The 14,788-nt window shown below is 32.9% G+C and overlaps 2 protein-coding genes across 2 annotated transcripts; one reads left to right on the forward strand and one right to left on the reverse strand.

Annotated features, from left to right (window-relative positions):
- Window positions 1-42: 42 nt before the first annotated feature.
- LOC134264081 (uncharacterized) lies at window positions 43-3,666 on the reverse strand. Its single transcript, XM_062746388.1, has 3 exons — window positions 3,527-3,666; window positions 808-1,302; window positions 43-610 (listed from the first exon to the last, which is right to left on the reverse strand). The coding sequence occupies exons 1-3, from the start codon at window positions 3,624-3,626 to the stop codon at window positions 318-320; spliced, it is 888 nt and encodes a 295-aa protein (XP_062602372.1). The 5' UTR covers window positions 3,627-3,666; the 3' UTR covers window positions 43-317.
- A 207-nt stretch (window positions 3,667-3,873) lies between these two features.
- Window positions 3,874-12,312, forward strand: LOC134264079 (uncharacterized). Its single transcript, XM_062746387.1, has 10 exons — window positions 3,874-4,072; window positions 4,754-4,832; window positions 5,287-5,520; window positions 7,286-7,360; window positions 7,466-7,522; window positions 8,082-8,206; window positions 8,723-8,788; window positions 9,025-9,083; window positions 10,441-10,669; window positions 11,570-12,312. Exons 1-10 carry the CDS (start codon window positions 3,892-3,894, stop codon window positions 11,731-11,733), a joined length of 1,269 nt encoding a protein of 422 aa, XP_062602371.1. The 5' UTR covers window positions 3,874-3,891; the 3' UTR covers window positions 11,734-12,312.
- Window positions 12,313-14,788: the final 2,476 nt, after the last annotated feature.

Genomic DNA, 14,788 nt, shown 5'->3' on the forward strand with positions numbered 1-14,788 from the left:
TGCCTCCCGCCTCATTGAAATGCCCCTCCTGAAAAAGTTTTATTGACCAAAAGTAAGAAGATTTTGTTGATTTAATTTTTGTGCCTGTTATCACACGCACAAAACAAAACACTGAAATGCAGTATCAGATCTATGCACTATTAGTTGATGGTAGATATTTCTTTTTTAAGTCAGAATAAGTATTTACTGTTTACTGAGATTTTTACCAAAAATTTAAAATTTATCTTCAATTTTGAGAAAAAAAAAAAATTTCCTCCCTCCTATGTCTGAAACCATTCAGGCGGCAATTCCAAACAAACAATTTTTTAAGGGTGGCCTTAATCAAATTGTAACTGGTACCTTGCATCAGGTGGCAATTCATTGATTACTGCATACACAGGCCAAACACCAAATTTTGATGACTTGAACACTGCAACTCCATCAGTATTAATTTGAAAAGATAGGTGCAGTTGAAGATTCCTCTCTTCCTTGGTTGTTCCATGGAAAAAACCACTGCTATCAAAATGAGTTTTGTATACATTTCCATTGTAGACATCTTCTATAATGGATGTGTTTCCTCCTTCACTCCTTTCAAATTTTCTTGTTCTTATAATGTCAAGAACACCTGGTCCTAAAAAAAACATCATACAATATAAATGAAATCATCAATACATTTTGTTGGATATAAACATTATGAATTTTAACAGACGACCAAAATTTGTTATTAAATCATTGATAATCACTGCAATAAAATTTATGGTTGAACATTAGTTACATCTTAATTGCAAGCTAGAATGATAAAACAAGTCTAAAAAGAAAATGACTCACTTTTCAAAATTGTTTCCATTTGGTCCTTCAACGGTATGGTGATGAAATATTTTATACAGTTACTGGTCAAACAGTTCGGACATTTTTCGATTTTTGCATCCTTTTCTGAAACGTCAATGCTAAGGAAACACTTTTCACAGAAATAGTTATATATAAGAGGTGTCTTTAAACGCTTAAAAAAGTCCTGGTACATTGTAATGGTGGCCTGGCAAATATTATTTGCAGGACAATGCACTTCAATAAGATTCAATAAATCACAAAGGGCAACTCCTGATAAGTTGTGTCTTGTAGCAAATGTAACAATCAGCAGCATACTCATGCTAACAGTAAGCCTGCTTCCTTGAAATAAAAGTTCATTGTCAATATTACTCTGATTATCACTACTTTTTTGGTCTAACTTTTGTTTTTCTTCCTCCAGCATTTCTTCCACCATTATGTCAAATTCGTTTGGAATTTCACCATTGTCATCAATTAATTCTTCAATTGTTTCTGAAACTAAAGTAATTTGTAATTCATTATTGTAGTGAGATAAGGTGGATAAAATAAAATAGAAAAATTTAATGCTAATTACTAAATTTTAAATAAAATAATTCATCATCAAATTTATAACACTGTATTCATTTTTATATTTTTTTCTAAATAGTAATGTTACAACAATTGTAAAGTCAGCTGCACATAATTAAAACACAATAAACTTGCAATCATAGCTAGTTCCACTTATTAATCTCATAAACTGACATCTTTTTCATTATTTTTATTAACCAATTACCATATCAATAGAGTGACACCCCTTTTTTAATATATTTTTTAATACATTCTTTTTCCAATATGAAAGAGTTATATCTTTGTGAAAAAGTCGAAAAATATACAAATCATGCAAAATTTCTGGGACAAACCATAAACATCTAAACAATATGTTGATTGAATGTCGATGAACAAATTCATACAAAAATGCAAATGAAATAGTTTCCTGCTGTGGACCTAATAAACATCAAGAGTAGGAAATACAACAATGTCAATATTTATATTTATTCTTGGTCATTGTATCTATTTATTTTATGGTACATCTTAATGAATATCCTCGGAGGTCCATGAGTTGTTACCCTAATGAGCTAAAGTCCATTTTTAAAATAAATTTGAGACACTGTTTCATTTCGCAAGTCATATCTTACTGACTTAGTTGTAAATATTTTTTTCTTTGATCGATTAAACTGAAAGTTTAAAAAACAATCATGCCTTTATTAATTGTTTACGTTTTGTTCAAAGTATTAATGTTAACCCGAAACCATTTTGAAACACAGGTCCTTGGGTCGTGACAATAGTAATACAGACCAAAAATTCCAAATCGTAATGAATGACATAGCACCAATACACTTGAGATAGGACGTAAGAAAAAATATCAAATATTTTCTCTTTAAACATAGTAATAGCGGATTTATCATAAGTAAGGGGAAATTTTGTTTCTGTTTATACTTTTGTCTCTGTCGTCCATTTCATCTTCAGCAGCTGTAAAATATGACTAAAAATCGATCAAAATAATTTTTTTCCTGACAATTTGGTGCAGCAGGGGTCAAAATCTTGCACGATATTCAAGAAAAATACAAGGTGCATGACTCTAACCATAAGGAATTTAGGGCCTCCGACGATACATGCCTCTGAAATGTATTTTTTATTAAGAGAGGGAATGCGGGTGGGTACGACCCGATTCCTTGTTCGACCCGCGTGGTTTCGACCCTTTTCCTTGTTCGACCCGGTGGTTTTGACCCGAGTGGTTTCGTTCCAAAGCAATATTAATTATAACAATTTCGATTGTTTAAAAACATTTTTTGGGGTCTAATTCAAAATATTCAGATTTTTTTAACCGATCGTGACTGCTTAATTATTATTAAAAATATTGCTAAATAATTATGTTTAATATTTAAACCATTTAAAATACATTTATAGACAATAAATTCGTATATTATCCCAAAAAAGAGCTGATTAGTTTTTAAGGAAAAATGTTCAAATATAAATTATTTATATATTCTAAATGAAATTAATTGCATCCTTGTCCTAAAAACAATCTCAAGTTTACTATTGACAAAATTTGACTTCAATGTTGAAACCAATAATTGACACGTGAAACTATCCCTCCCTGAAGCCATACAGTTACCGTGAAACCATGTGTATACCTAAGGTATACACCATACCTTATAGTGTGAACCCCTCTATTTACCTGTATGTATATAATTATAAGTAGGTCGAAACCACTCGGGTCGTTACCACGCGGGTCGAACACGGAATCGGGTCGTAACCACTCGACACCAAGAGAGGGATGATAAATTCAGGGTTCTGACTCTCTTACACATTTCTTTAAGTTCTATTATTTAATTGGATTGACAAATACATTTAACATTTAAAATTGGAATGAGTTAGCTTTTGTGTTTTCCATGCTGTCTCAGTTAGATGACCAAACGCGCCTCTACTTATGAAGAGTTTGCTAATGGAAAGAAACGTATTGGTATAATTTATCAATAAAATTTATGCGGATTCGGAACTGCGACATTCTAGTGTATATGAAGCAGAAAGGTTTACAAAAAACTAAAAATTAACACTGCACACTGAAAAAAAATGTTACGAGTATAGTTCGAATTTCCTCGACAATACATTATATTGAAAAAATACACTATCCTTGACCCAAGCGCCTATGGTTTTTACTACCAAAAAAAACTATACATACCATCAATTTCCTCAACATTTGACTCATTATCTTTCTCTTGTTTTCTCCACTTCGATGTCCTCGATGTTCCCGCATAGGGCCCGCGTCTTTTTGACGCCATTTTTGTTATTGGTCAAATCGTGCAGAAGCTATTCGTTTCGTAACTTTTTCTTCCAAAGTTCGAATTCACAGATATTTCACATTTCTGTTAATTTTTTTACTGGAATTATTCTAAATAAATTATGAATTAGTCAATTTTATTGTCGTTTAAATAAATAAAAAAAAAAATAGTGGATGATGAAAATCGTACGATGTACTTCCGGTACTTAAAGTTCCTTGTTCATGACGTCAGTAGTTGAAAGCGCGGCAATATTTAGGTCTAGACAATGTCGAAATTGTTAGCCCTTGTAGAATGGCAGGAGGAAGGATTTCCCCTCGGTGTTATAAATCTACGTTCCATAGACAACCCTCGTCTCCCATTCGAAGATTATACACTTGGATTAGACATTGATGCCAAATGCCAGGGATTTCCCGGGTCACATCCCGCCAAAATTTTAAAGATCGGCGGTAGGTTCACAAATTAAATTGTAAGCAATATAATCTGTAAAATCATTTGCTCATTTATAATTTATTGTAAATTTCAATATAAGATAAATATCTCGTTTTCTTGTTTGATACTATCACATATAAATGATGATAGATTTTTTCCATTGAGGTAACTTAAGCAAGAGTTATTCCCCATGACCGCCATGTTGTAGGGCAACATTCACACTCCCAGATCCCTTCATTGTTCAACCAAGTTCAATTTGTTTTGCTGGTTAATGAGGAAAAGTTAACACATTTTTCTTATAAAAATATGTTTGTTAAAGCCTCAATTAATTCATAGTAATATGTTTAAAATTGGTTGATCAAAGAAGAAAATTCACTGCTTTGCCCTACAAGATGGTGGCTAAGGGGAATAACTTCGAGGTAAAATTAAAAATATGTCAAAGAAAAACCATCTTAAATGAAGAATGTTGAAAACCTGAGTTATTTCCCTCATTTACTGTGTCAAAGTCAACTAATTATATGGCTTAAATTCACCAGAATCAGGTCCTCAATGGCAGTGGGAAGTCTGTTTGACATGTAATACTCTTGCTAAAAATTTAATTAGTTTCAATTCAAAGAAATATGTCCAATATGAAGATAATTGAACTCTTTCTAAATGTTAATAAATATCAATATATTAAACTGTACATTTTATAATAGATGATAGAAAAGAATTACACAAGGAAATGGTTCTACTTAGGACTACACCTAGATTGTGTTCAACGGAAGAAGAAACTTGGTAATTATATGTATTGATTTATTTATGGATTATCACGATTTGAATGTGTACGTTGAATGTAAAAAAGGGGGAAAGCAAAAATTATTGTGTAAATGGGATTTGTATCTAATATATGTTGTGACTGCATGCAGAAATTTAAAATGTTTTACTCTATAAAAATATATTTCTTTTTATACATTAACAGTTAAATCCCCCCCCCCCATTCTTTTAACTGATAAGTTGCTAAAATTTACATTTTTTCATGCTGGATATATAATTATATAAATGAATCATGCACAACCAGTTTACCACTGCTAAAAATACTATAGTCTCTCTGTTTACATACTAATATACCACTTACAAACTAATCTTGTTCATTTTTTTTAATTTAACTTAAATTTTTGGCATGATAATTTTAGCTTTAAGCAATATTGTAAATTTTCTATTTTAATATTTTTCTCAAAACATTTTACAGCATGCCTCAGCAAAAATCAACCGAAAAGCAGCTTCAAGGGAAAGATGGGAATAAGACACAGAAAGTAGAAAAAGCAAAGAAGAAGACGGAAGAAGCCATTGACAAGAAAAAGGCACAGGAAGAAATAAGGAAAAAGAAATTCGAGGAGAAAAAAACCGAAGCATTTTTGAGGAAAAAAGCAAGGACAGAGTTAAATAACAAAATTTTGGGAGAGCTGAATTTAGACTTCAATAGGTATTAAAACCTTTTTACACACTATATAGTATAATACATGTATTCCCCGTTTTCAAAAGTGAGTTATCTCCCCTCAAAATCGGAAGTCTTCTACACTAGCCTAACTTCCGCGGACTACGCAATACGATAATCCAACAAAAAAGTGATCAACTTACACGTTGTATTTAAAAATTTTAAAAGAAGGAATCAGTTTGCATTTTTTTTTAGATAATAAATTATAAATTATTTTATAAAGGGTCTGTAAGCCCCCCCCCTTCTAGAAAGCTATACAAATTAGCCAGGCACGTAGCATCGTCTTTAAAAGTGTGTGTGGGGGGGAGGGGGTAGCCAAAGATATGTTTTTTTTTCTTACCTTGAAAAGTTGACAAGCAAAGAAAAACCTTGCCCAAAGTTGAAAAATCTACTTATTTCAGTACCAGTTCCTTGGTATACAATACTATATTTCCCTTATATAACTTTACCGTAGTATTAACTCTGTGTGTGTGTGGGGGGGGGGGGCAACCTGTAGATATAATTCATATAAATGAACATTTTCAATAGAAAAGTAATATTGGGAAAAAAGTGGGGGCTAAGACCCTTGACCCCCCCCCGCATACAGGTACAGAGAACGAATATGTAAATGGGTTGAATAGTTGAATATGAGCCATAGTTGTGAAAATTAAAAAAATATTAGAATTATTAATTGTGAATTCAATAAAATTACGGTACATATATTTTTTCACAGATGTACATGTATGTCAGTTGCACGGGGTTACATGAGTCCCCCCCTTCTCTCTCTCTCTCTGATATTGATTTTTATACACTTTGCAAAAAAGAATAGCTTTTAAAAATAAGTACATGTAATTACACTGAAAGGATTAAAAAAAAAAATAACACTTGAGAAAAAAATGTTATATTAAAATTGGAAGCGGGCACGTGGAATTTGCACACTTACAAGCCCGAAGGGCATGTAAATTCTAAGGCATAAGCCTCGGTTTAATAAAATTAAATAAGACCAATAACACTAAATGTACTTTAAAGTCTTTTATTTTCCATCTAAAGTCAAGTTCAAAATAAAATTTAACTGAAATCTTATTTTACCGTGATTTCCAAGGAACTCTTCTGCAAAGGAGACTCAAAAAGTGTACAGGTTGAAAACAAACTGCGAGACTATAAATTGACAGAATGGATTTCAGATCATTTCCTTGGCATGAAATGGCAAATAAGAATAATACTATAACTTGATAAAATTCTGGGCATGTAAATATTTGTTCGGGCTTGTGTAATTGGTTATCACACCTGCCCAAAGGGCATGTGCTGAAAAAAAAAATTTGGCGAAGACTGGCTAGCTTTGCCTAGAAAACTGCTGCTTAAAGCCTTAACTATTGTGAAATTGCATTCACATTATGAATTACATGTAATACATAATAATATCAGTTGGTATCAGTCGCAAAGAATACTGTAAATGCACTATATATTGAGCATGCAGGATATTTGGCAGAAATTGAATTTAATTACAAGTTAGCGTAGATTTGGTTTAGCGCATTTCTAAATGTTCTATTTATGCTTATTTGTGCAAGAGGTTTAGCGCTGTACTTGAATTGGCAGAAGTTTCTTTCTGCCAAAAAGAATTATATGCCAAATATTATTCACCGCAAAACGTTAAATGTTTACGGTAAGTCGGCCATTTCAATGCACAAAATATTCTCTTAAAATATTGATTGGTCAATATTTTGTAATAATTCAATTATTGACTGTTGTTCATTCATATTTTATATACTTGTAGAATTCAAAATGAGAACAAAGACACTGTGACTGAGGAAGAGTTACTACCTCTTGAGGACATTGACTTTACACAGTTGTGAGTAATAGTTCTCATAGATATCTTAATTCTCAACTTAAAATAGTATGTATACAGTCTATAGATAGTAATAGTATATATAATGTAAATCATTCTTCTTTTTAGAGCAGATGTCTCTGATCATGAGGAAGATGCACTCGATGCTGAAATTACTGCTTTAATGTAAGCAAAATATGTGATTTCCCATTTGCATTAAATTTAAGTTTTATAAACAATCTGAGTTTGCATCAAAAGAGGGTTAATTGAGTTATTCAATGGTCTAAATAAGGGCTAGATAAATAAATTGTATGTTTCCAGTTCCCCGATAGACCATAAATTAAAAAAATCCGGCCATAAAAATTTTATCCACCGATATCTATCTAAAACTAAACAAATCATTAGTTTTGCTCTTGAGAAATCTTAATTCCAATCACTTCTGTTTTTGAGAAAATGCATATCCGATACAAAATTGAGCAACAAAATTTTAAAATAATATAAAATTTTTCCCTACCTACCTACCCTATTTTTCTCAGGTTGGAATAGGAAACACACTATTTATTTATCTTGGCCCAATGAGTGCTAATTTATATTATGATGTATGTTATTATTCTAACAGATGATAAATATTTTCCCATTACATTAAATTTAGAGTAATAATTGAAATTTATCCTTAGTATCAATGGTTTCATTAAAATAGAAAAATTTTATGGGTCTGTAGCAAAGTATCATATTGTGTTTATAGGGACTTGCCAGTTCAACAAGTAAATGCTAAAGGGCACAATACTGTGGCTCAAAAAGCCCCGAGAAACCGATCACTGGAGGTGAAATATGATGAAGCAGTTAAAGAAAATGCCATTCTAAAATGCAGTAGGTTAAATTAATCATTTCAAAATTTTCTGTAAATTGTATGTCTAAGTTTAATTATTAGAGAGATTGAAATTTATAACGTGTACGAGTATGTGTAAGTGTGTTATAGCTACACGCACCTGTTTTTGTAATTTATTAGTCAAGATTTCAAAACGTTTAGGATATAAACATGTACATGAATTTACTTAACTATCTTCAAATAAATGGTGAATTATCAATCTGCATGCAAATAAAGTTAAAAAATTTAGAATATATTCAATTATCAATAAGATGATTTTTGTTATAAAAACTACTTGCCTGTAGACAACACTCTACAACTAGTACAAATTTAGAAAATGCACAAAAATCTTGTCAGCACAAAAACTGATAGCTTAATACACAAAGAATTTAGGTGATTTCCTTAGTACTTGTACCCATACACGTTGAAATCTCAACCTCTCATAATAATTCAAAATACAAGTTTTTGTATAGTGTTTGTAAGTTTTGAAAAATTAAAATTTTGCAACTTCTTTTTAGAACTTTCTGAGGCTTACAAAGAGCTGGAGGATTTGAAAAGTCGGAATATGTCAAAAGAAGATAATGGTATATATGTCATTTTATCATTAATTACAGTTAAATTAGTGTGACAATGCAAGTTTCAATAGTTATTAAGATTACACTAGTTCAGAATCTATGGAACTATATACCAGTAAGACTAGAGTAATCATAAAATAAATACATTAGTTTAATTAACTTTCAATGTGTCTTTATTTAAAACAGAAACATTTGCAATTTTCATTGAAATCCTACATTTTTTTAAAAATTGAATTATTTTACAGAGGATTACACCATGCCAAAACCGGGTAAACTTTCGAGTGATGTGGCAGAAAGATACAAGGTAACTGTATTAAAAGTATTTTAGGTACTCTCTGTTATGATCAAATAATAAGTTTTGAGGGGGAAGTTTATAAGCCAATATTACTGACCTTGTTCAAAAAGCCAATATTGCTGACCTTGTTCAAAAAGCCATTTGGCTTTGTTAAAATGGTTTTAATGACCATCTTCTTCTATGAACTCAGGAGCTGAGTGGTAATAATTATGTATGGAATTGTGATCCACACATCCCGAGTTTGAATCTTGCTTGGGCTTTTGTTTATATTTACTAAATTGAACTTTTAGAATTTTTTTATCCACAAATTGCAAAAAGTTTTGCTTAATATTAAATATATGTACAGATTATTTATTATGATATCTTTCATAATCAGTTATCTTTTAAGATAAGGGACTTTCTCCAGGTGTAGACAAGGGCCACAGTATACAAGTGAAATTGATGCAAAGCATCAAATCGGATGCAAACAAAATTTAGGATTTCAAAAAGTATTTTAAAAATTATAAAAGCATCGATCCATGACGATGCAAAAAACATGATCATATTTATATATTATAAAGCTGAAATAGTGATCATTTTTATTTCAGGCTGTCTTCAAAGCAAAATAGATAAATGATTTTTTTAAAATTAAATCATGCAATAGAAATTTATGGATTCATCAGTTTCATACAGTTGATGATAAATGATAAGAATTTATTGACATCAAATTGAAAATGTATGCCGTTCAAGATGTACTACAGGCTGTCCCTTGATCTTTGTCACGTGATACTGCACATGGTTTCTGCAGAGTAGGATATGGTGCAAAATGTTGAAAAAAATTATCCTTGTGTCATTCGCAGCTGTAGCATATTCAAAACAATTTTTACTTGTTGATCAACTTTTTTAAAAAAAATTATTATTTCACCGGTGTCTTCTAGCTATTCCCACTTTTTAAAAATCTCAATTCCACCTATTCCCACTTGCAAATAACAATAGATGTTTTGATTCGTTAATTTGTTTTTACAGTAATTAGACTAATTACATCCCCTTTTTAGATTTACCTGTATTTTACCATTATTTTGTACATTTTAAGACAGAAAACAAATATATTTATAGAAAAATATTTAAAATATACTTAAATTCACTGAAAGAAATACTTTTGCATGTGTGTAATTATTATTAAATTTTTTTATTTAAAATAAAATGCTCTATATTATGAAATGTTTTACCACACACCAGTCTATTGCAATGTGATTTTTTAATGAATAAAAATAAATAACTTATCTGCTATTTTTATTTAAAAGTCTAATTTCTCATTGATCAATGTAGATTTTTTCTGACTACATCTGAAAAATACAGACTAATCAGTAATCTAGTATTATTTCAGATGGTTGAACTTACACCTGGTTCAGGGGTCTACCTGTATAAGCATGATTTGGAATATGTACAAAGAATCAGAGACCCATCAATGCAAGGAACAGCAGCTTATGGAAAGCGCATGGCAAAACTGCTGATGAATATTTTCTTTATAAAGAAAGATTTCCCTGACAGTAAACTCTCGCCAAACGCTAAAGGCCATCATCTGCTTGATGAAACCATTACAAGTGCGATTATCAGTAAGTTTTTTAGCTCAACTGAGCCGAAGACTTTTCTGAGTTTTCTGATCACATTTTGTCCGGCGTCTGTCTGTCTGTCGGTTTGTACACTTTTCACATTTTTGACTTCTTCTCAGGAACACTGGACCAATTTCAACCAAACTTGCCACAAAGAATCCTAGGGTAAAGGGGATAGAAGTTTGTTCAAATGAAGGGCCACAACCCATTCCAAGGAGAGATAATTAAAAATTGCTGAAAAATTAATGGCATCTTTCCAAAATCTTCTTCTTAAGAACCACTTGGCCAGGAAAGATGAAACTTACGTGGAAATATCTTTAGGCAGTGTATATTTAAATTCGTTCAAATCATGACCCTTGGAGGTAGGGCAGGGCAACAGTGGAAGATCAAAGTTTTACATAGTAATATATGGGAAAAATCTTCTTGAGAATAGCAAAGCAAAGCCATGATTGGTCATTTACAAGGAAACATCCACAGGTAGTGTAGATTCAAGATTGTTCAAATCATAACCCCCGGGGGTAGGGCGGGTTGCAATGGACGATCAAAGTTTCACGTAGGAATGTATATAAGGAAAAATCTTTTAAAAATCTTCTTCTTGAGAACAGCAAAGCCATGATTGGACAGACTTATATGGAAGCATCCTCAGGTAGAGAATATTCAAATTTGTTCAAATCATGACCTCCAGTGGTTGGGTGGGACTACAATGGATAATCAGTTTACATAGTAGTATAAAAGATAAATCTTCTCAAGAACAGCAAAGTCATATGATTGGTCTTGTTTATATGGAAGCATACTCATGTAGTGTAGATACAGATTTGTTTTAAGAAACACCTTATACCTAACATTTTTTACATTATTTTCTTTTAATTTAAATATCTATTATTTTCATTAATTTGTTTTCAGATTTTTCTGTGCAGAAGTCAAGTGCAACAAAAGGGGCCATTCGTCAAGCAATGTCATCAAAATTAACATCGGCAAGAGCAAAGAGCAAAATTAAGAAAGTTGAATCAAAGAAAGTTGAATCAAAGAAAGTTGAATCAAATAATGTAGAAAATAATGTAGAGTAGACTTAAATATATACTCATCTGAACTTATGACAAAATTAGTTGTTATTATTATTATTAGTTGAATTCTACAAAGGCTGCCAACCATGTTCATCGTATACGTCAGTTTGCTGTCCTAAAGGTACTCGAAATATTTGAAACACGCTGCATCACTACTGCCGACCAAAGCTTCCATATTTGGGTATATCGTACTGCTGTGCAGTACTAATTTAAATATTTGAAACAGGCTGCAACTCTACTGCTAGCCAAAGCTTCCATATTTGGGTATACTGTACTGCTGTGCAGTAGAAATTTGAAACACACTGCAACAGCTCTACTGCTTAGCAGCATTAGTACTGCAGGCCAGTAGAATTCCACTGCAAGCAGCATATACTACTGCAGGGCAGCATATACTGCCTGGCAGTCTTCTTTGCAGTACAATTGCAGTCTTAATTAGCATATTTGAAACATACTGCAAGTTTGCTGCTTCATTGTATTTTTCCATTTAAAAGCCCTGCAGTACATTTGCAGCACTACTGTAGCACTACTGATAGTCTACTGGGATTTTATACTGATAATGTGCTGCATATATACTGCAATTATGCTGCAAATCCGTAAGGGCAATGACTGTAACTTGATGCCTGAAATAACATCAAGAAAATTTAATGTGCTGCATATATACTGCAATTATGCTGCAAATCCTACCCCCAGGGGTGGATGGAGACTTTAGGTCTCTTGCACTTCCAACACTGGCACTGCTTTCTAACGGAAGATTCAGACTCCACCTCTTGTTTGGTGGATCAGACCGCCTTTTTCCACCTCTTCTTTTCACCACCACTTCACCCCCCTCTGGACTGTCCTGTGCTGCACTGATATTTTCCACCCTGGGGTGCCTTAGTTTCACTGAACTCTGTTCCTCTGGAAGTGCTCCATTGGAATTGAAATTTGCTAGATTATCACTAAAAGAGACAGCTCGATGCATCCTCTTTTCCACCTCTTCCTGAGTTGCTCTCACCTCCTCCTTTGAGATTGACCTTTGCATCAACTGTCTTTGGTGCAGCTCTCCACTTGTACTTCTTTTCATTTGATTGGAATTTGGTTTACTTTTCTCAGTTTTCAAATCAAAAGTAACACTAATGCTTCTTTTCATTTCACGATTTCCAGTGTCCATTGCTCCACTTCCACTTCTTTTCATGGTGGATGAAACAGTCCCCCTACACAAGTTATCCCATTTGGATTTTCCACCTTGTCCTGGGGATATGGCTGGGAAATCCATCTGAACACCATCTAGGTTATCCTCATGTCCATTTGTTTTATTCTGCAGTGGCAGTCCTTTAGGGGTGGTCACTGATCGTTTCTTACCCCCTGAAGTTGGAGTTTTGGGGCGATCGGGTGGACCTTTCCCTTTGGCTGATGCCTCCTTGACACCTGATCTTCTTCTTTGAGAATTTGTGCTCATCTTGTTTTACTATAAGGAAATTCTCCTATGTACCTCAAAAATACAATACAAACACTGAAAAAGTGGAATTCCTTAAAGAAAATAATCCTTTCCAAAATGCTTGTTTTAAAATCCTCTCCAATATAAAATTTTTAAACCAATCACTTCAATCTGTGATTTTCAAAAAAGATGTTCCTTACTGTACCATGACACCTTTTACTTTTGTACAAACCTTTCCTTCACAAGATATGTAAATGATTAGAAATCCGGTATGAATTATGCCACATCAAGCGCTAATGAATCCGTGAAACTAAGACAATCATTTGTCACACTAAAAAATTCCAGTACTGGTTGGAGTTTTAGGGTTGTGTGGATGGGCTCCTCTGCTCCAGTGCCCTAATAAAGCTTCAGCACACAAAACCTCCCCATTTTATCTGCACCAGAAGCCCCATTTGGATCCATAAAGGTAAAACATTAGGTATATGACACCTGTGTGTCAAAAGAAGATCCAGATACTTGTAACAAGACAGGGCATTGTTTAGAATCATCACATACTATGGAGTCTTTGTTTAGGCTTACCTATACTTATGATAAAAGGGTCTTTAAATTACCAGGCTTATGCATTTGAAAGGTAAGAAGCATTCATCCCCCCTTTTGATTTGTAACAGATCCAGGGGCTGCTATTGGATGAAGATTATCACCGTCCCTTTTTCTGAAGGTCCTCTAAAAATAGGCACTGATTATAATAAATTGTAAGGAGGACACATGTCCCTTTCAATTAACAAGTTTTTTAATTAGTTATTCATCCCACAAGTATGACACAAAATGTGCATATATTTAGTTCTCCTGTCCTGTATTTTAAGTATGCACACAATACCAGTGGAAATTAATCTACAAGATTAGATGACTTTCTTCAACCTCAACAATGCACTTAAACAATTTTAGCACAGTCATGAAACTTTTTCTGTATCCTGAACAAAACAGAGAACGACCAAATTTCTTATTTTTCCTAATATGTATTCATTAACACGAACACCTATTTCTCCAATTACACAAGGCTCTGGTGTAGTTTTTCCCAAATCGGTGTGTTATCTATCAAATCACTCGTGCTAAAACTCTCAAAATGAATCAAATGACATGCATGTCTACAATTCAATCACCGCTCTTCAAGATAAAACATCCCCCCAAATGGAGTATCGGTTCCAATATAGATTAGGTCCATCCGTGGATAAATAAAAATTTTCCAATTCAAACAACTGGCAGTAGGTAACCCTTGTACGAAAATTAACTTGGAAGTGGTTGGATGGCTCGAATTGCGACACAGATTGGTCTCTGTTTACATCTTCACACTGAAAACCTGAACGAATGGGAGGAAGGAAAAGGGAACATATTTCACGCTTTTATCTTTTTCTATGTGGAATTTGTAAAAGTTTGCTGAATAGGTAGGCGCTATTATCTTCAAATAGTATGAATGGTGGATAAAATCTCAAACTGTCAATCGTCTCTCTATAGTCAGGAGATACATTTAAAACTGTGTTGATGATCAGTGATCCATGTTCCTTGTGTATCCTACAGAGAGAGAGGGGGCAATACACCTGCTTGTTTTCTTCTTCCTTAAGTCCACTTCAAAATAAATCAGGG

Source organism: Saccostrea cucullata, unplaced genomic scaffold (assembly GCF_032062105.1).
Source record: "Saccostrea cucullata isolate Sc308-1 unplaced genomic scaffold, CSIRO_AGI_Scuc_v1 ctg19293, whole genome shotgun sequence".
NCBI classification, from domain to species: domain Eukaryota; kingdom Metazoa; phylum Mollusca; class Bivalvia; order Ostreida; family Ostreidae; genus Saccostrea; species Saccostrea cuccullata.